Source organism: Glycine soja, chromosome 18, assembly GCF_004193775.1.
Source record: "Glycine soja cultivar W05 chromosome 18, ASM419377v2, whole genome shotgun sequence".
In the NCBI taxonomy this organism is placed as follows: Eukaryota; Viridiplantae; Streptophyta; class Magnoliopsida; order Fabales; family Fabaceae; genus Glycine; species Glycine soja.
This window is the reverse complement of record NC_041019.1, coordinates 48,866,417-48,888,478: the sequence shown is the minus strand read 5'-3', so window position 1 is coordinate 48,888,478 and position 22,062 is coordinate 48,866,417. Positions and strand designations below refer to the sequence as shown.

The 22,062-nt window shown below is 34.6% G+C and overlaps 3 protein-coding genes across 3 annotated transcripts; 1 reads left to right on the top strand and 2 right to left on the bottom strand.

The window, feature by feature from the left end:
* Nucleotides 1-4,539: 4,539 nt before the first annotated feature.
* On the bottom strand, nucleotides 4,540-7,134 carry LOC114395427 (pentatricopeptide repeat-containing protein At3g18020). The gene has a single exon (XM_028357206.1). The coding sequence runs from the start codon at nucleotides 7,075-7,077 to the stop codon at nucleotides 5,125-5,127; it is 1,953 nt and encodes a 650-aa protein (XP_028213007.1). The 5' UTR covers nucleotides 7,078-7,134; the 3' UTR covers nucleotides 4,540-5,124.
* Nucleotides 7,135-9,113: 1,979 nt separating this feature from the next.
* Nucleotides 9,114-9,982, bottom strand: LOC114394402 (dirigent protein 22-like). Its single transcript, XM_028355970.1, has 2 exons — nucleotides 9,755-9,982; nucleotides 9,114-9,651 (listed from the first exon to the last, which is right to left on the bottom strand). The coding sequence occupies exons 1-2, from the start codon at nucleotides 9,901-9,903 to the stop codon at nucleotides 9,222-9,224; spliced, it is 579 nt and encodes a 192-aa protein (XP_028211771.1). The 5' UTR covers nucleotides 9,904-9,982; the 3' UTR covers nucleotides 9,114-9,221.
* A 10,568-nt stretch (nucleotides 9,983-20,550) lies between these two features.
* LOC114397365 lies at nucleotides 20,551-21,186 on the top strand. The gene has a single exon (XM_028359421.1). It carries the CDS (start codon nucleotides 20,551-20,553, stop codon nucleotides 21,184-21,186), a length of 636 nt encoding a protein of 211 aa, XP_028215222.1.
* The last annotated feature ends 876 nt before the right edge of the window (nucleotides 21,187-22,062 follow it).

The window sequence follows — 22,062 nt, the reverse complement described above, 5'->3', positions numbered from 1 at the left end:
AAGGTATGAACAAAGAGGAGTTCCTAATTATACAGTTAAGAATAATTTCAAGAAATTAATTATATTATTATTCCAACAATATGCATTACTTAAGAGTTGAACATTAAGTGTGTTTAGTCCAAAGTAATTGTGAGAAAGATGATCTTTTTGAAAAGTTTCCTAAAATATATATTCAAGAAGGATCTCTCTTCCAATAACAATTGAGAGATATTATTGAAGAAAAATAATACTTTTAAAACTTCCATGGACAATTAAATTTTGATAAAACCAAGGGAAGATATACCATTGGAAATGTTAAACATGAGGAATTTAATAAGAATTTTTGAAAAATATTTTCGCAAAGGAATCTCAGTATTTACACTTCAAACACAAGTTATATAAATGTGTGTGTGAAAGAGATTTTTTACGTTCTTATGAGGTTACATGAGTAAAGTAAAATTATTATAGTCCATAAAATATGAATTAAGTAAAATTATTATAGTTGATAAAATTATTTTTTGATTATTAAATAAATTGTGTGTGCATATATATATAAAACTTGAATTTGAGAGAACTCATTAACAATTCTAGCTTGACCACCATGCTCCTTAGTAACAATTAATTAGATTCTCAAAATACATTAAAATAATGACTAAAAAAGACAGCAAAGTCCTTGTTAAAATTAGTGATTTGATTACTGTCTTGAGCTTTTTAAAAACTGTACCCAATAAACAACTGTGCGTGCAAGAAATGTTGATTTTTCATGTAAATGAGCTTGTTGCTAACTGTATATAGTGTTCTTCTATTTCAAGAAAATCCGGAACAAAGCTAAGTTATAGTAAAAATAATAATAATTTGAGGAGCCTCATTAAGACAAATAAATAAAAAGAGAAAATAAATTACATAAAAACTCAAATAAAAACATGAATGGAGGGAACATGACCTCCCTCGCGGTACACTCGACCCACCTGGAGGGAATGGCTTTAATTTCACGAGGGTAAGCTTTTGCCCCGGTCAACAGGGAACTCACTTTATTCACTTTTTTTTTTTTTCATTTATATTTTGAGAGAGAAATTTTTTGAACAAAAAATAAAATCATTTGAATATAACAAAAACATTGAATAAAATATCGCACGCCAATGCCATAGCCCATAAGCTTTGCAGACTTTGTTTGTCCATAAATCCTAAAAGGCACAGAACCCATATTTGTCGTATGTTTGCGGGAACAAATTTGCCCCCATAATTTGGATGAAATTCATGATATAGCATGTCATAGCCATATCAATTTAGAAAGACTTGACAGAGCATAAATCATTTTCAAGTGAATTTCTTTATCAAGGTTTGATATATACTCACTATAAATATTAAAATTTGAAAGTGATTGGACACGGCTTTTGTAGCGTGTATTGTCAAATGTCAATTTCTGCATATGAAACTATTACACATATCCAAGAGTGGTCACGTATTATAGCTGCATCTTATATGTGCAATATTTGTCTCACTTGTCAAGCTGAGTTTAATCAATACTAAGAATCATGCATGCATGTTGCATGAATTACCTTCTTGATAGGCCTACCCAATTTAGTTCATGAGCCACTGTTGATGCTGGAAAACTGAGCCACTCGATCTTGGCATGACCAAAAATGTGAATAAGGTATTTGCAGGCTTTGGATTTTGCTTGCTTCAAAGCAAGAAACATTGTAATTATTACTGAGGCAGCGAATCTCTCAACAGTTTCCAGTCTGGGAAACTGAGAATATAGCTGGTCCAGTGCCTGGGCCTGTGACCTTGCTTCACGCCAGGGAAATTAATTACAAGTTGAAAAAATATTGGATACAAACTAAAGACAATCCTACACAGATTTTTGTATGCAGATCCATGATGTGTTTGGATTAGTGTTGTAATCATAGATTGTGTGTTTCAATGCAAAAATTTCAAAGCAATTATGTTGTAATTTTCTTTTGAAAATCAATTAACGTTGAATTCAACTAATTTTCAAACATAGACTCGGTCGGTCAGGGTTGCATAAAAGTTACTCCCTCTGTTTTAAATTATAAGATTATTTTTAGAATTTTATTTGTTTTTTTATAAATTTTTTAATATGTTAATTTTTTTTTATATTTTTACTTAATTATTCTTTTTCTAAATATTAATAAAAAATAATCAAGTAAATAAAAAGATAAGAAAAGAATAATTTTAAAAATGATAACATAATTAATTGACATATTTAATATGATTAATTAAATTAATTATTTTTCTTAATGAATGTAAATTAGTTGAAAGTGTTTTACAATTAGAAAGAAAAAGAGTGGTTTGTATGTGTGTATATATCTCTCTCTAAAAAAACATCATTATATTTCCATTTTTAAAAAAATAAAAGAGAGATCGATTATTCAAATCCTACTTGTTTAGTGCCACATTGTTTGTCATTAGGCTTAATAACAGTCTTCAATGGTGCAATTATGTAGAGTCGTGTAACTCAAATTTGGGGCCATATACAAGGTCACAGGGTTAAAGGACTTCAACAATTTTTTTCTTTAATGGTGTAACTCTCAAGAACTTAAAATGGGGCCTATAATTAATTGTTTCAATTTTGAAAAACAATTAAGAATTAATAGCTGTTTGTATAAGCGACTGTCATGTTAAATACTCCAATAGTAGAACTAGTTCTTAAGTTGATGAACTCCATAATCAATTCCCATTAAAGATGCTATTATGTGTTAATTATTGGATGAATAACCATTTTGGGTGTACCACCTTAACTGTTTTTTCTACACAATTTTCCTCTGATAACTGACTCTTAAGGCAAAAGTTTAGTTTTCCTCAATGGTTTATGGTTAAGGCTAACAAGATGATCACGCTTTCTCATGTTTTACTTATTATTAGCTACTAACAAAAAAAAAAGAGGTACTATGCTTAGTTTTCTTTTCATTTGTCATTTGTACAAATAAAAGGAAGAAACTGATAAAGAACAAATAATTGAGACAGATGCCTAAAGGGAAAAGGCATAGGATAGGTAGAAGTAGTGGTTAAAGTTTCTTAAGGCAATGCATGCTTTTCATTGTGTGGAGGTAATAGTACCGTGAGACTGGAGAGTACTGGTACTGTTATTATTCAGAGACAAACTGTTTCAAGACTCTTACCAAGTTCCAAGACTAGCATTTTTTGTCCCCATCATAACCACTATACTTACTTAGAAACATATTATTATAAGGACTACTGCAGAAGCAACAAATTTGAGCATCTAGAACTTCTACTACATGATGAGAAAATATTGAAATTTTCTGAATCACTGAAAGGCCAGGAATATTTGAAATTAGTTCCTGAGAAAAATCATGAACATGGCAAGAAGCTAAACGGAAAGTGCACAAACCTGTGTGATGGGTTGAATGCACGTACGCTGATTTTGTTTCAGAGTTTAGATAGAAAGTAACAAACTATGAAAAATTTTGCAAGTGCAAATGTTGAACAATTTTTTATTTTGAAGGCTGAAGCTGGGTGCAAATATTTACAATTGAAAAGCTTTTCAAGCAAGTGGATTAAGCGAACATTTACTATAAACATTGCTAGCTAACACCTAGTTATAATATTGGGCATCATTACCCAACTTCAATTAGGCTTGTCTTGAAGTCGGGTAGACATGATTGTGATAAAATTAATTTTAAATAGTTAGACGCACTTGAGCTATGTGAAATTAAATAATAATTAATATTAATCAAACATGTATTTAAAATAAAGTGCAAAAAATGATTTTTCAATACCAAAATAATAAGGACTAGTCCCTCGTGCTAAGTCCTAACAAACAGCTTTTTTTAGTTTCTCCACAAACCAACAAATAGGCGAATACACATCAAATGACTGTAGAAGCGGGACCAAGTTGGACAGTAAAATGACCAGTGTCTTTAAATGAGGAATCACGAGTGATACGGAAGGAACAAAACCTAGGCAATGTCTTTCTTTTGTTTGTGAAGTTGTGATTAAGGGGAATAAATGAAACCGTTTAATTAATAAACAAAATGAATATATCAAATAAACAACTTGATGGGTCCTCTTCTTCCTTTCTCTTTTCTTCAGTATAACCAGGTAACCAGATCTAACTTTTGTCTACGTCAAGCATCCCAATAGGTATGGCACTAGCAAAAATTTTACCCATCAGTTTTTTTAGTGATAATGATAGCAATGAAATGAAATTTAAACCTATAACTTTGTGCAAAGTCGTCACCAATAACCTAAATTAGTAACTTCAATTCTATTAGATTAGCTCCATTGAACTATTAGCACCGCAAAATCAAAAGTCCGGGATAAATTTATAATTACTCATCGGTGTTGAAATTATAGGGTTTTCTAAAGGTAGCTTAAAGCTAATGTTATTTGTAAACCAAGTTTGTAAACTACTCCTGATTATTTAGATAAGTTAGTGAAAAAAGATAAATTTATCATCAACCCATAATTTCAACAACAACGATGACTAATTTATCTTTTTCACCAACTCATCTAAAATTTATTATAAATTTTCTAAAGGTTGTTCATTTGAACTATTAACACTGCAAAATCATAAGTCCGGGTTAAATTGTCTCATTTCACTAACTTATTATCTTTTTCAAATACATACATCTTAAAAATCATTTGCCAAAAATGGGAAAGAAAAAAGCAAGTTGTCTCATTTTTTTTTTTGCAAGAAAATAAAAATAAAATCCTAAACTTATTGTAGCCTTCTTTTTGTAGATTACAAATGTTGCTAGTTATTTCAAATTGATGACTGTTTGCTAGTTTTTTTTTTATAGTGCATGAATCTGCTTGTGCTTGCTTTCCTTCCGGCAGAGTGTCACAGCCCTCTTAGCTGCTTCATAAATCACTAAAGTTATCTCAAATTCATATGATCTCTTTCAACTCTGTTCAATACCACATTTTTTCGAACTTTGCATATCAACTGTCTGCAGGGTTTAATAACCCAGTTTACTGTTTATATGGGAAAATTCAGAGTTTTACCATTGGTCCTTCTAGTTTAATGCTCCTCAGTCCTCATTGATGTTGTTCAAACTTCAAAGCTCTTGTTTGTTCATACTTTCGACCCTCTGAGCCAAACCACAATTTTATGTTATTGTTTTAAAGTACAAGCTGAACTCCATTTGCTTCTATCCCCACTTATTCCATGTCATGTCCCTCATAAGTTGTTGACATGGTTGGATCTTCAGAATGGATGTCCTTCCTCACTTTGCCATGTAACTTGTCAAGAATTCTCCATGTCACAGAATCAGGAGTCAGCCCATTCTTTTTCATCTCCCTAGCAATTTGGTAAGCTTCTATTTTCAAGCCAAGATTGCACGCACAGTTGATCAAAATATTATAACTAAATATATTTGGAGAGATCCCGGAATCGACCAATTCATACAAGAAATGACAAGCCTCATTAAGTTTGCCGGAGTGGCACAGCCCTTTCAGAATTGCTGCATAAACAAAATTATCATGAACCCCTGAAGGCCATATAACATTGTGCCAAAAACTCTTTGCCTCTTCTACTTGGTCAGATTCACATAGCCCTTCTACCACAACTGTATAAGTGGTACTATCTGCAGTAATGCCTTCACTTACCATATTATTAAAAGCCATCAATGCATCACTCACTCTCTTTAGTTTGAATAACCCTCGGAGAAGAGCATTATATGTCACAACACTAGGTCTTAAACCATTTTCTGGCATCACCTTATGAAACAGATCAAGAGCTTCATCGACTCTTGCGGCATCTAACATACCAGAAATCACAGTAGTGAAGGTCACAACATCAGGTGCAGCAAATTTACCTGCCAACATGTCATGCAATACCTTAGAAGCTTCATCAACCCTACCCATCTTGCAAAAACCATTGATCACAGTGTTGAGGGTGATCACATCAGCCTGACATTGGCTCTCAAGCATAAACACTAGCACATTCAAAAGCTCAGTGGGATTGTTCACGAAACAAAGAGCTCTCAAGTAAATGTTGTAAATCCTAGTCTTGTCCACACCTTCCTTCCTTAGCATGAGTTTCAAAACTTCCCTCGCCTTGTCCACATCCATCACATGGCAAAGAGCTTCCACTAGTACCTTATAAGTATGCTCAGATAACATGAACCCAAATTCAGCTCCTTCCTCTAACAACTGATAAGCCCTCATACAATCACCATCCCTGCTAAGCCCATGAATGACATGATTATACGACACATTGCTCGGAACAAACCCTCTTTTCCTCACCAGATAAACAATCCTAGCTGCCCCATTATACCTCCCAACTCTGCAAAGCGAATCCACCATCTGGCCATAAGAAACCTCCTCAGAAAAACAACTCCCAAACGGCAACTCCTCAGCAATCCTAAACACCTCACCAAAAAACCCCTCCCTACACAAAGAATCAACCAAATTCGCAAACGCAGCAGTCTTCACAGAATCTTCCACCTCCACACTCATCCTCTCCCACAGCCTACACATCAACTCCCTCCCACCTTCCAAATCCCTCTCCCGAAGAACCCCGCCAATCAAAACACTGTAAGTCACGGAATTCGGCTCCACGCCGCTCTCAAGCATTTCGTCGAACACCTTGCGCGCGTCCCTCATCGCACGAACCGAGCAGTACCCATTAATCAAAGTGGTGAAAGAAACAACATTTGGGCAATGCCCGCGATTCCTCATGTCGAAAAACAGCCTATGGGCGTCGCGGGGTAAATGGGCACCGCAAAACTGGTCCATGAGACGGTTGTAGTTGACCAGAGAGGGAACGAAACCGGGCTTGGAAGCAATGAGGGATCGGAGTAGGCGCCAGGTGGCGCGAGGGGTGCGAGAGGCGAGCAGGCGCGCGAGGAGGACGTTGCAGGTGCGCTCGTCGGGGAGGGAGGCCGAGGCGAGGGAGAGGGAAAAGCGATGATGGGCTTCGGAGAAACGGTGAGAGTCGCAGAGGGAGTGGATGATGGTGGCGATGTTGTGGTGTTGGTGTTGGGGGTGTGCATTTTGGGAATGGTGGTGTGAGAGAGAGGGAGAGAGGGTGGTGGTGGTGGAGAATTGAAGGGAGAGGGGAATCAGTTTGGGTTTGTGGAAAATTGGCGCCAAGGTTGTATGCAATTGCATGGTCGAAGAAGAGTGTGAAGGACAACCTCGGTGTCACTGTGTCAGCATAGCATAATATCCTTACTTAGTACTTAGTAGACATCAACTTATGCCAAATTATTCTAGCTTAATCATATACTTCTCATTTAAAACACAAAATGCATACTAAGTAAAAATTAACCCCATTTTTTAAGATCTTGGGTTTTTTTAAGACGTTGAATGAAAAATAATAATTTAATACATCGGTATGTTGTTAACAATTTTGGGAATTTTAATTAGTTTTTTAAATTAAAAATTTGCAATTAAATTTGTTAATTTTTTTAACTGAGGCTTTGAAATTAGTCTATGACAATTTACAACTATTAGAAAAATAATAATTTGTGACAATCATACTAGTTCCAGAAAATCAATTACAAATATTATAAAATATTGAAGATCAAATTATAAAGTTTTTTAAACACTTAATTAAAAAAAATTAATGTTATTAGTTTGCAATGTGTAAGTATTTATGTAAAATCTCAATGAATCTTGAGATATGTCCTCACGTGTTGAGCCGTCAAAAACCCAACTTGCCTAATGTTATGAAAAAATTAACTTAGAGACTTAGTAATTAAGAGAGGACTTTTATTATTTTTTATTATAATAAAAATAGATGATAGATAATAGAACACCCAAAGTAAATGCTTAATGTTGTGGAGATCCTCGATGTGGGCTTAAGGCCCAAACAAAAAATACACGCCCAAAGTTGGTAGCGCACGCATTATAAGGCTAATTTCATCGTCTAACCCTATACCATGAAATATTTTTATCAAATAATTTAGAATTCGAACCAGTCATAACCTCGCACAGGTATTTTTAAGTTTGAAAATGATCAAGAAGACCTACAAAGTCTATTGCATGTTAAGCAAATGTAAGCCATATCTGTCCTTTCTTTGAAGAAGGTGTAAAAACTTGATAAGGATATGAGTGAGATATAGAAAATAATAATTATTTATCTATTATTGTTTGGTAAGATAGAGATATAGTGTTTATTTAATCTTTATCTATGTGACATTAACACTTAACTAGTGAAGTTTATCGTGGGAAACTTCTACGTTCATCTTGATTGCAAGTGTTAAAAGTTTCCAAAAGTGGCCTAGATGAATGGTAACTACTTTTAATTTGAGATTGACTGATAATTATTTGAGTTGCATAAGCAACTACCACAAGCTGCCAACACAGTTTATTGGAGTCCCCTTAATTTCTTACCACTTTTTGCCTACAATATTTAAAATGATGTATCAAGACTTAAATTTATGGATTTCTATATAGATATAGAAAATTTATTACTACATAATTGAAGCAACCTAATTTAAATAATGGCATTTTAAAGGATGAAAATAAAAATGACGAAATGTGAAATACTAATAGAAAAGAAAGCACGTGACCTGTTTAGAAAGAGAAAAAATTAAAAGAAGTCTTATATAAGTTATTTTTTTGTGTGATATTATATAAAAATATATTTTCTTCCTTATTTTTGTGAGCATCCAAACGTTGGAAATTCCATTTATTTATTATTATATTTTCTCTATTTCTCTCAAAATAAACAGTAACATATGATTGCTTTAACAAATTATTTTAGACTTCCTGCTGAAAGATTATTTTCAATGGCATAACAGTGGAGCAAATCATAAGTATAATTTATTACTTTTTGTATTATTCTAATTCTCACATCAACCACAAAATTACAAATGCATCGTAGGTGAGGGGTAGAGATGCGTTGAGGAGGAGGAAAAAAGAAAACATTAACACCATAAGTGAGTGAACGCCTGTATAATGGTCTCAAAAGCGGAAAATAAGAAAGAAATTAACCATTTGGATAATTTTTCATAAAAATATTTATATATGAAAAACAAACCAAAAAGGTAAAATGAATTGTGATTCTTCCATAACTTAAAATTAATTCTTGGACGACTTTGGAAACCTTCTCATTTATCTTCACCAATGTATAAGTTAATATATTTTATCTTTTTTTTTTTTGAATTCATAGATAAATTTATACAAACAAAGCCATAGTGAGAAAGAAATAAAACCAAAATAAATGTCATACGTAGACATAGTATTGCATGTCAATAATATGATCTCATGTATACGTACACATAGTAATGCATATCAACACACATATATCAATAATAATGCAAAACAAAGACATTGTACTCAACAATGGCATCTCTGGTGGAGGGTGAGAACCAGTAAGTTCTAAGTTTAGCATATCCCCTAGCAAATCGAAAGAGGCCACTTCCACCAATCACGGGCATCTCCCTCTCCTCATAGTAAATAGGGTTTCTCCCCAAAATAGTGATGGTGCTGCCATTGTACTTTCCTTCGGTGATGACAAGATTCATAGCCATGAGCAAAACAAACTCACTTTGTGACGTGGAAGCATAGAACCCTTGTGCTTGCCCCACCAACTTGGAGTTCAATTGAGGTCCCAAAGTCAAAGGGTTATCGAGCATGTTCACCAATCCAAAGCGCGTGGTTGAGTTCTTCAAAGGTGGTGGCACAACTTCAACTGAAGAAGGGTTGCGTCCACTCATCGCGTCATGCCAATAGAACCTAAAAGAGACATATTTGTAAAATAATTTCTATAATTCAAAACAGTGTCATATTAACCTTTCCATATGAACACTTATTTATTGTATAAGTAACACAACTTAACCTGAAATGGATGAACTTTTCTTTCTTTTCGTCCAAACCCAACATTTTGCGGTCTAATGTGCGCACAAAATCATCGGTGTCATGGGCTATGGTGGAGATGATCGTGAAGGGAGTGAAGAGGAGGGAAAAGATGAGGAATTGGATGAACATGGTTGATTAGTGGTGGAGGAAGGGCACTCCTAAGTGGATGAGTCACAAGAAGAATGAGTTGTGGAGGGGTGTGTGAAATGGAAACACACGAGTCTTTATATAATAACACATCAACCTAGCTAGGTATATAAGAACCAATGTACACAGAGTGGGTGGCATAACACTTATCACTGGATACTTCTATACATGTAACACCATGTGGTAATTTCTATTTTGTTTTTTCAGGTAAAAGTTCTTCAAGGTTAAATTGTTTTCAAAATTAGGAAGCTGTGTCCTTCGTTTCAAATTTCAAAAAGTTGAATTTATAATATACTGTACATTAAGTGAAGCGTAATTTGCTTATTTATTTTAAATAGTTGAATTTCATTCATTAACAACATATACAAAAAATTACACCGTAAATCTGTAAAAAAAAAAAAAAACTTTAAATCAATATAATTTTTAAGCTGTAAATCGATAAAAACGTAAGGAGGTTACTTTAAATATGATTGGACGATAGTATATTATAATTTCTATTTAAAATGTCTTCCCATTTTAAAAGAATTTTTCTTTATTTTTATTTCATTTATTGTAAGTAATCCAAACTGATGAATAATACTACTAATTTTGTTTGATTTCATAAAATATACTAATAAGGTAAGATAAATTCTTACTATTTATTCCAAGTCTTACATATTCTTGTGAAATTATTTACACGACCAACTCTTCTAATTCTTCTTCTTTTTTAATGAAATTTATTTTATATTTTTAGATTATATTCGTTAAAGTTAGTTGAAAAATTAACTTATTAAATTATAAATGTTTAGTAAAAATTAACTATTCAAGTAACTGAAAAGTATAAAATGATGTAAAAACAATATAATTATGATTTATTTTAAAAAATTAATAAAAAATTTGATAAATATATTAAAAATAAAAATAAAAAAATATAAAAAAACTAGAAGTAAACAAAATGATATTTTAAAAATTGTTATTTTAAGTAACATTTAAAAAATATTAAGAATTACTAAAAAAAGTTTATTTATTAAACACTCAAATAAATTTTTCAATTAATAAAAAAAAGTTAAAAGTTAGTTAAAATATCTTGATGAACGGAATATTTATCACAATAATTTTGTGATTCATTTAATAAATTAAGGCTAATTTATTTATTAATCATTTTCCTTAAATGATTATATGAAATTCATAAGAGACTAAGGATATTCGCAGCTTGGAGCTTGTTAATTCAAGGAAACGAGAATCACGAAATTTTTCTTGTTGATGATTAGCAACGATGGTTGTTCATTAACCTAACTAACCAATCATGGAAGGGAATGGAGTAGTTTTCTGGCGTTGTATTGTAAGCAAATTGGTGGCGTAGGAATCATGTGTGTTTTTAAACAAGTTAGGTGAAAAGTTGACAATTGGTGGAAAGCTTGTCATATGATTCATGACATTGTAGCAGCATATATGCATTCTCATATTGGGACATTGCTAATAAGGCAAGTCATGCAATTGGAGGCAGTAAGAAGTTGCATGGATTAATTCCACCAGATCCTGGCCAAGTGGCTGGTTATTAATTGTGATGGTTGCTAAGTGGTTGATATAGGAAGTTGTTACTCTTGTGGAGGTGTTTTGCTTCATAACTGACTTTGCTGCTAAAACAGGTTGGTGTACCATTTTATTTGCAGGGGTATGGGGTACTTAATTTTTAATGGTATCCGACTAACTTGGGGGAGGAGATTTCGTAACATTAGATTTACTCAGATTTTCAATGTGTCATTAATCTCTATATTGACAAAAGGATGTTGCTCTACGCATTCCTGTGCAAATTTAGTCAAGGCTATTCATGGTATTCATAGATATAAAGATCATGTTATCTAGTTTCATATTTTTCGTGAAACCAATCAAGTGATGGTGGATCTTATGGTCAAACATGGGATGCAAATGCATAGTCAATTTTGTATTTTTGATGTAGTTCAAAATTTTATATGTAATGCCTTAGAGACAGACCTTGTTGATATTTGTTTTCCTAAAAGTTTCTAATTTCTAATTTTGTATATGACATTCACAATAAATATAGAGAGAAGAGGAATTATGTTACTCCAAGAGTTATTTTTCATTTTCATCATTTTTTTTCTTGAATCAAGTTTTCAAACATTCTGCACAATACCCTCTATCTTTTAAGATCTAGATTATCAATATGCATTACCATTGTTTCAGCTAGTACAAATAGGAGGAGTCGCGTGTCTTAATGTAGCAACTACCATTGGTGAGGAGTATTAAACTAGGAGGAACAATGGTAAAACTCAATATGTTACCATATAAACATGAAATTGGGTTATTAAACCCAATTGCTGATAGTTGATATGCAAAGTTCGATCAAATGTGATATTGAACAAAGTTAAAATAGATCACATGAATTTGAGATAAATTTTGTGATTTTTGAAGCAGTTGAAAGTGTTGTGACACTCTGCTAAAATGAAAGCAAACACAAGCAGATTTATGCCAGAAAGTATTTGAAATAACTAGCTGCTTGTACAGTTATAGATTTGTTACAGATATCATAATAGTCTAATTACAACTACTACGAAAGAACCCACCCCCCAACCTTATGTCATTTTCCCTCAAGGGGGGCTCCACCCAACCCTAACGCCGCCATTGTCGGCACTTTCTCCTTGCTGCCATGGCCAACTCTACTCAAATTTGCCCATAGCCTTTCCTTCTCTCATCTAATTAAAGTTCCCTTGATGCCATAAAGGTTCCACCTCAATCAAATCTTTTCCGTAAGTTCTCTACAAGCCTTGTTATTTCCTCTGCAACCAATTCCCTAAGCTCTATTTAAAGGGGGACATTATATCAATCAAAATATCAGAGGACGACTACTAGAGGAGTCTTAGCCAATGCAAGAACAACCTCCATGGGAGGCTCATCCTCTCAAAGGGTACAATACCAATCCAAGCCTTAGATCCTCAGGTAAAATTATCCAAGCTCTTGGAATCCCATAGGTCAATGGAAATTAATTCCTTTAAGGTGTGGCTTCTACGAACTTAATTTTGAGTCTTTGGAAGACCTTCAAAGAGTTTGGACAGTAAGTGTGTGGAATTTTCAACATGGCCTTCTGTGTTCGGTGCAGTTGATTCCTAATTTTACCCTAAAAAGGTGAGGCAAACCCATGCTCAATGATGAGTGAGATTCTCTGAATTGCCACAAGAATCTTGGAGCCTAAAGCTTCTATGTGGAATTGTTTCTAGCATTGGTATGCCTACTAACTTGGACGCAACCACTAGGAATAAGTCATTTGGTCATTATGCCTACATCTTGATTGACATAGACCTTTCTAAACCTCTACATTTGACCATCTTGGTTGAGAGGGATGATTTTTCTTTTTTCGTGAGGGTTGAGTATGAGAAGTTACCCTATTTTTGTGATTTCTTCAAATCGTTGGGTCACACTCTTCCTCAATGCAAAATAATAGTTACAATCTCATCTTGGAGGAAAAATATTAAGTCAAAAGACATTTATGTCTTAAGATAAATTAAGACTCTCAATTATTTTGATTAGATGTAAACAAATACAAAAGTTAAAATTTGTGTCTTATGCGCTATCAGAACATGTCGCAAAGTCTACATTTGATGTTTCAGACGATAGCAAAATAGAATCATGATCTGATACGATATTAAAAATGGTTTGACTTCATTTAATATTCTATGCCTGAGATCTATTTTACAGAGGCATTCTCCTAAGATATATCGAATCTTATGAAGAATAAATGAAGTCAAGCTCTAAAATTACTCAATCGCCATCAAAAGAAGAGTTCTACAACATACTGAGTTTGACAAAAAAGGAAGTGGTTTCCTACAATAGTGTTCAACATGCCAATGACGAAGAAAGGTTTCTTAGCATGAAGAAGTGTGTGCATTTAATGCCTCAACAACCATATTTTTCAAATGCAAGCTTAAAAGAGGAAATATATCTATTTAGAGGCAATGGATACTTGATTGAAGAAGGCCTATATATACCAGAAGCTTTGAAGACATGATGCACGATTTTGAAGCGCTCAATATTTCCTTTTTTGTGTAAAATTTTTTTTGTGTAAATTCTTGTAAAGTTTAGAAAATCTCTCAAAACACTTTGTCCATCTTGAGAGAAAAGATTAAGTGTTAAATTGTTTATTCGTTTGTAAGACGATAGAATGTTGTTAACTCATTGACAAGTGTACCAATTTGTACAAGTAGTAGAGTTTAAAATGAAAAACCGAGTGTTGAATTCACAGATACTTTGTTTGTACTTGCGTTGATGAATACTCAATTTGTAAAGAATAGATAAGGAATTGTGATAAAGATGGGAAGAAAGAAATTGAATTTAAAAGACAAGAGTAATAAAATAAACAAGATTAATGCAAAAGATAACTTCAAAATGTAAATATGTTGGGGCCTAGCATGCCTAACTACCTTTGATGCAATATTAATTTTTTTCTCTATTAAATGCTTTTCTAATTTCCACCTACATCTACTAAGACACTAAACCCTGATCCCTCATAATGAAGAGTCTAATTTATCTATTATCTTTCCCAAATCCCTTTGCAAAGATTGAATAGTAAATCGGATTAAGCATGGAGATGTATGCAGTGACAAAACAAAGTCACTCTATTCCTAGCAATAAATTGTTTAGATGCCCTTTCCAGTTCTTTAGAAATTATCATTTCCCAATGTATAATCCCTAAAACTAATGCATGAATGATCAGACCATACAATAAAGATGAAGAGCAGAAAAGAAGCAATAGAAATAGAAATTGCATTCAATAGATAATAAAAGCAATTACATTACAATGGTGTTGGCTGCTAGGCTCCCAACAGATGGGGGTTTAGCCTCTCATGGCCATAAGAGGCTTTACAATTCAGGGGCTAATAGGAGTGGAAGAAAAGGCTGGATGACTAAAAGAAAGAAATGGAGGAATGACTAAAGAATGGGGATTTCCCCTAAGGGATAGACTCAGGCTTTGTATAGTTTTGAGACTTGGCGTGTCTTTTCCTTCTGCTTCTTACTCCTTTTTAGGCCTAAGATAGCTTACTTTTCACATTGACTTCACGCTTAGCGTGGGTTTTTGCGCTAAGCGTGCCTTTGAGCTTCTTCGTGAGCCTTCTTCGTGCTAAGCCTGAACTTGCCTGCTAAGCGAAAGTGCGTGCTAAGCCTAGATTGCACACTGAGTGAGATGTTGAATTCTTCCAACTTTTCTTCAAGGTTTTTTCTTCCAGTTTTTGCATCAATTTTCCTCTAAAGCACTTGAAATCTTCTTCTTTTGACTTCTGCTTATCAAAAATTGCCAAGATGATAAATTCTTCATTATTTCATTAAAAATAGTAGTAAACTGAAGAAATTGCAATCATGATTAGTGCAAATTAACTCTGATTTCGCAGTTATCAAGTGTCTGTCATTGTACAAACAAATCAACAAATCTTCTTATCTGTGTTAGAGCCAACAATGACTTAGTAGATTAAAGAATACTAGTTGTAACAAGTTTGGTTTAAAAGCTCGAGTTAAGGATCCAGAAGTGATAGTGATAATAACTTGTAACTTATTAAAGTTAGAGGAACTTGGTGATTTGCCGAGAACTAGACGTAGTTTTGGTGGTTAAGACGAGCCAGTATAAATCCTTTATGTCTTTTTTTTATTCTCTTTTTTGTTATTTGAACTAACCTAGGGTTTGAATTTAATCTTTGCTTTTGAAAAAAATTGTTTGTTTTACAAAGATCTAAAACTATTGTCTGATCTATCCTGCAAAAATTTATTGTTTGCTTTTTATAAACATCAAATTTACTGAATTTTCTTATGCATTTGGTGATGCTTATTTGGAATTTTAGTTAACTTTAGGTCTTGTTTTGAATCAAATTAGCTTTAAATTAAGTTTTTACTTTTTCTTAGGTAGAATTTTATGTTTTAGTTATTTGTAATGAATTTTTTAATAGTTTTTTAGCAAAAATATCCCGCTTAAGTGCCAAAGGTCTAGAGGCCCAAAATTAGCAAAAAATTTTGCAAGGAAAAATTGCAAAAATTGAAGATAAAAGCTAGGAAAATCAAGAGCAAGAAATTTTTCAAGGATAAATCAGCTGAAGAAGAAGATAATTACTTAAATTAATTAGAGAAATTATTTGTTTGTAATTTTTTCTGAATATCTCCTTAATTAAACCTAACTACAAATTCTATAAATCGGAGGTTAGACATTCATTGTAACAGTGTGTAGAAATCCCGAACAGTTCTAAGAATTATATTTTAGACTTCCACCTTTTAGACGCCTCCATTATACCATTGGACACTCTAGGTTTCATTGTATTATTTTTATGAGTGTAATTCCTTCCACCTAGTAAAGGAAAAGATGAACCTTGTTTCGCTTTAATTCTATCAATTCAATACTTCATCTTGAGTTCTTTATTTGTTTACATACTTAATGCTTTTATTTTATTGGCCATCCTATATATGAATTCAGGAATTGACTTGCGCTTTGGCGAGCCTTTTTGAAACCCGAACATGAATCAAATACTTAAGTAGGATTATTTCTAGGGATAGAATAATCTTGGTTAAAACCTTGCTAATTCTCGACCGTTAATGTTGATTGTTTATGTCAGTATGTCAAAAGATTAGGTATCGGGAAAGTAGTTTAGAATTTGCGATCATGTAGGAGTTAAGTAGAATACATTAGTGAATTGGGGATAAACAAAAGAGATAAGTAGAGAATTGTGAAGTTGCAGTGGATCGAGCAAATTCCAAGTCTAAACCTAGACATTCATTCATCAAGATGGACGTCACCATCAAAGTCTAGTATTTCTATCTTTACTTACTTATTTTATTGTCATTTATTTTTTATTGCAATTTATTTTATGTTATTTATTTTGTGACAATCACAAAACTAAAATACAAAAACCTAGTTCTTAGTTAAATAATTACATGAAATCTCTTCTTTATTCCTTTGGTAGACAACTTGGACGATAGTTTAGTTACTACATCATGATTGGGTTACACTTGACTTATAAGTTGAATCTATCGTGAAATAAAATCCTAACAATTTTTCTTAAGTCTCACTTCATCAAATGATAACTTTTTGGTTTTAGAAAAAGGTTTTAACACTACTAGAAAAAATAGTTTTAACATTGCTATGTTAACATTGGTTTTTTGTAAAATCGATGTTTACAAAAATGAAGTGTCATATTTGTAAATAACATGAACCTATTAACATCATTTTTTTAAAAAAACCGATGTTAACGTGACAATGCCAACATTGTTTTTTCAAAAACCAGTGTCAGTGTGACAATGTTAACATCAGTCTTTTAAAAAAACCGATGTTGTTGGGTTTTTTTTTTATAGAATAAGGGTTCTGGTGCCCAAACCCTTTTTTGTCTTGCTCACTCATATCGTTCTCTCATTCTCTCACTCTCCTTCTCGTGGCGCTACAACTCTCGTTCTTCCTCTGTGATTCTCACTTTCACTCTCTCACTATCACTCAACTCCTCGCGGCACTGCGTGCCCATCGTGCCAGGACCATGTTGCTCATTGCATCATTGCATGCTCGCCACATTCGACTCTCGCGTTGCGCAATTGCTTTCGCGTCCCTTACTCCCTTTCTCTTTCTCTCATTGGTACGTTCTCTTTTTTTCTCACAATTTCTCTCTCTTTTTCTCACTACGTTTTGAACATATTTATACATTTCTTTTTTTTTTTTACTTTGAGTTTACTTGGATTTTGGTTGAGCTAGGTGGTGAGCACCATGTATATGTCAATATGCGTGAAATAGAAAGAGAGAAACATTTTGGTTGATTTTGGTTCTGATGTTGTATGTATGGATAATATTGTCATTGACACTGACCCTTTTTATATCCTGTTACAACGCTTTGTGACATGGAACTTGGTGATTGAAATTATGTTTAAAAGGTTGAATATATTGAATTGGTTCTAATTTTGTATGTATGGATTTTTGTTATGAAAGCTTTCCCTTATTTGAATAGTTGCTTTTTTATTTATTTGTTTGTTTTGTTGTGGTTGTTTATTTTTTATTTTTCTAATTCCTGCAATTCACCAAAAAATAACATCGGCTTTTCTAAAAATCAATGTTGGTTTATACATATTTTACATTTTTTGGTTATTTCATATTATACAACATTTGTTTTCAAAAACCGATGTTAACTTTGATACTTTGAACATCGGTAGTTTAAACATTGATTAATAACCAATATTGAAAGTCCTTAATAATCAATGTTAAAAGCCTATTTTCTAGTAGCGTAAATTTAGTAAAATTTACAATTCAACCCCTTTTCTTGTGATATTTGTCTTTATAGAAAACATCCAAGGTGATTTCATCTACAAGTCTAAAGGCTACATATAAAAGCCTTAATGTCCAAAAAAACTCAACTTCTGTTCCTTTGGCAGATACACAAAAGGATAAATCCTCTATCCAGCAACCAGTGACAATTGTAGAGCTTGATCATCAAAAGAATCCCCTTTAATGTAACAAAGGGATTCCACTCATAGAGATATAAGGATTTCTTTTAAGAGCCCTTCTCACCCCTTGTATGAGGATGATGCTTACACCCACAACTCTGATGAAGAATATGTTAGGGTGTCAGATCCTAATTTCATTCGAGGACTATCATTCGCTAACATTTTGATTCTCGCTAGCCGAATTGAGTTGTTCGACACCAGTTTCCGCACAAGACGAAAGATCATTCAACGTTTCGGTAAAGAATGTGGAAAATACCCAAAAGGGACGGCAAAAGGGTCATTTTAAGCCTTTTTCTGAACCCTGGCTCGCCTGGGCCCCCAAATAGCTTAGGAGTGAAGTAACCAGCTTGCCTGGGCGAGCTGAGCTTGCCTGGGCAAGCATGGTTACTTCAAGTTGAAGCAACAACTCACCTGGGCGAGCTGCAGATCCACTAAACCCCCTCATTTTCTATAAATAGGCGTGAGGGGGGCTGAAGAAAGGGTTCAACTTTCAAACATTGAGAGATTTCAGTGAAAATCAAAGAGAATGAGAAGAAAGAAGAGAAAAACGAGGCCGAGGTGCTACCGAATTGCGACCATAATCGACTTCTACATCGTTCTTCGTTCGGTGTTCTTCGTTTGTCATCCGGTTAGTATTTGTTTTAAGGATTTGGATACGATCTATGCACCCTTTGGGGTTCTCTTTATTGCTTTGCACATCTTCATCTCATTCTTCTACCATCAGTAATATCTTTTCTTTTTGTAAAGTGAATTTTGACCGATCATTTACGTCACAAATCATCCTTTAAAGGGATTGAAAGTTAATAAGTAAAACCAAGGTGAAATCAGCATGTAATTGAGTTTTTATCCATAAAAAGTCGCTTGAATTCATTCAAGGTCCAACGCCTTAACGGTCTTTTTTATTTTTTTTTGGTTAAAAAGAACCTTTTAAAAGTTTAAAATCAACTCAACACACAACTTTCTCGCTTTTAAGAACTATGTAGGTCTGAACTCCTGATTGCACCTGAGGATACATAGGAGCAAGGGCAACACCTTTGTCGACCCCAAAAAATAAAGAAACATAAAAAGGAAAATAAATAATATTGAAGTCACATTCTTGCACACTCGATTAAAGGTTGTCGTCTTTTGTGACGGACGCGTGGGGTGCTAATACCTTTCCCTCGTGTAAAGAACTCATGAACCCTTATCTTTGAAATTCGCAGACCCCTTTTTGGTTTTTCTAACATTTTCCTCAAATAAACGTTGGTGGCGACTCCTGTGCGTTCTCCTTTTTGGGAAGACGCACCTTTTATCTCGCCTCGCCCTCCTGTCGAAGGGTAGGTTGCGACAGTTGGCGACTCCACTGGGGACATTTGTTAGAGAGTTAAGTCATTTAATCTGTGTGCAATATTTATCGTGACCTTTCTTTATCTTGTTTCCCCTTTTTTCTTTTATGTTCTTATGTTCATATGACTATTTTCCTGTTCTTTTGTGTTTGGTGTGGTTGTCTACCTATTACATGCATATTTTAGAAATATTTGTTTGTTCTATGCACACATGGCGCTTACACCTTTGCACACATAGTGAGTTATTGGGTCCTATACCCAGGTCAAAGGTTTCCTGGGGAGATTGAACTACATAGCAAGGTTTATATCACAGCTGGCCGCCACTTGTGAGCCTTTTTTCAAGCTATTACGTAAGAACCAGTCCATCTAATGGGACGATGATTATCAAGTGGCATTCAAACGGATTAAATGGTGTCTCATGAATCCTCGTGTGCTCATGCCACCGGTGCCCGAAAGACCCCTTATCCTATACATGACTGTGTTAGATTAGTCAATGGGGTGTGTGCTGGGGCAGCATGACGAGTCCGAAAGAAGGGAACAGACTGTTTATTACTTGAGCAAGAAGTTCACGACATGCGAAATGAACTACTCTTTGCTAGAAAGGGCGTGCTGTGCTTTAGTGTGGGCAGCTCACTGTTTGAGGCAGTATATGCTGAATTACACTACTTGGTTGGTATCCAAAATGGATCCAGTCATGTACACCTTTGAAAACCCCATTCTCACTGGACGGATAGCTCGGTGGTAGGTTTTGTTGTCAAAGTTTGATATTGTTTATGTCACTCAGAAGACGATAAAAGGGAGTGCCTTGGCAGATTACCTAGCTCAATAGCCCATCAATGACTATCAGCCTATGCATCCAGAATTCCCTGATGAGGACATCATGACCTTGTTTGAGGAGGAAGTAAAGGATGAAGACAAGAACAAATGGATCGTGTGGTTTGATGATGCGTCTAATGCACTAGGCCATGGAGTTGGGGCAGTATTGGTTTCCCCGGATGAACAATATATACCTTTCATGTCTAGGTTGGGTTTCGAATGCACAAACAGCATAGCTGAGTATGAGGTGTGTGCCCTTGGGATCCAAGCGGCGATTGACTTCAAGGTCAAGTTGCTCAAGGTATACGGGGACTCGGCATTGGTAATTCACCAGTTGAAGGCTGAATGGGAGACCAAGGACCATAAATTAGTGCCTTACCAGGCTTACATCAGGAAGTTAATAGGATTCTTTGATGACATATCTTTTCATCACATTCCTAGAGAGGAAAATCAGATGACTGACGCCTTTGCCACTGTAGCATCCATGTTTCAACTAAGCCCGCTCGAAGATTTGCCGTACATCGAATTCAGATGTCGTGGTAAGCCTACACATTGCTGTTTAATAGAAGAAGAGAAGGATGGTAAGCCTTGGTACTTTGATATCAAACGATACATCGAAGACAAGGAATACCTGCTTGAGGCCTCTGACAACGACAAGAGGACGTTGTGAAGGTTGGCGGCCAATTTCTTCCTGAGTGGGAATATCTTATACAAGAGGAACCATGCCATGGTACTGCTTCGATGTGTGGATGCCAGAGAGGCTGGGCAAATGCTGCTAGAGGTGCATGAGGGATCCTTTGGAACGCATGCCAATGGACATGCCATGGCTCGAAAAATTCTGAAAGCGGGGTATTATTGGCTCACTATGGAGAACGATTGTTGCATCCATGTGAGGAAATGCCATAACTGTCAGGCCTTCGCTGATAATGTTAATGCTCCAGCCATACCTTTGAACGTCTTGGCAGCACCTTGGCCATTCTCTATGTGGGGCATAGACGTGATCGAAGCCATCAAGCCTAAGGCTTCAAACGGGCATCGCTTCATCTTAGTCACCATTGACTACTTCACCAAATAGGTCGAAGCAACTTCATAGGCTAGTGTGACTAGGAATGTGGTGATTAGATTCATCAAAAAAGAGATAATCTGCCGATATGGGTTGCCCAGGAAAATCATCACTGATAATGCCACTAATCTGAACAATAAGATGATGAAGGAAATGTGTGAGGATTTCAAAATCCAACACCATAATTCCACGCCTTATAGGCCTAAGATGAATGGGGCAGTTGAGGCTACTAATAAAAATATTAAGATAGTTCAGAAGATGACCGTGTCATACAAGGATTGGCACGAGATGCTCCCCTTTGAATTACATGGTTATCGAACTTCTGTGCACACATCTACTAAGGCAGCCCCTTTCTCTTTGGTGTACGGGATGGAGGTTGTGCTCTCGTTTGAGGTGGAGGTTCCCTCTTTGAGAATTCTAGCAGAGTCGGGGTTGGAAGAATCAGAATGGGCGCAAGCACGCTTTGATCAGTTGAATCTTATC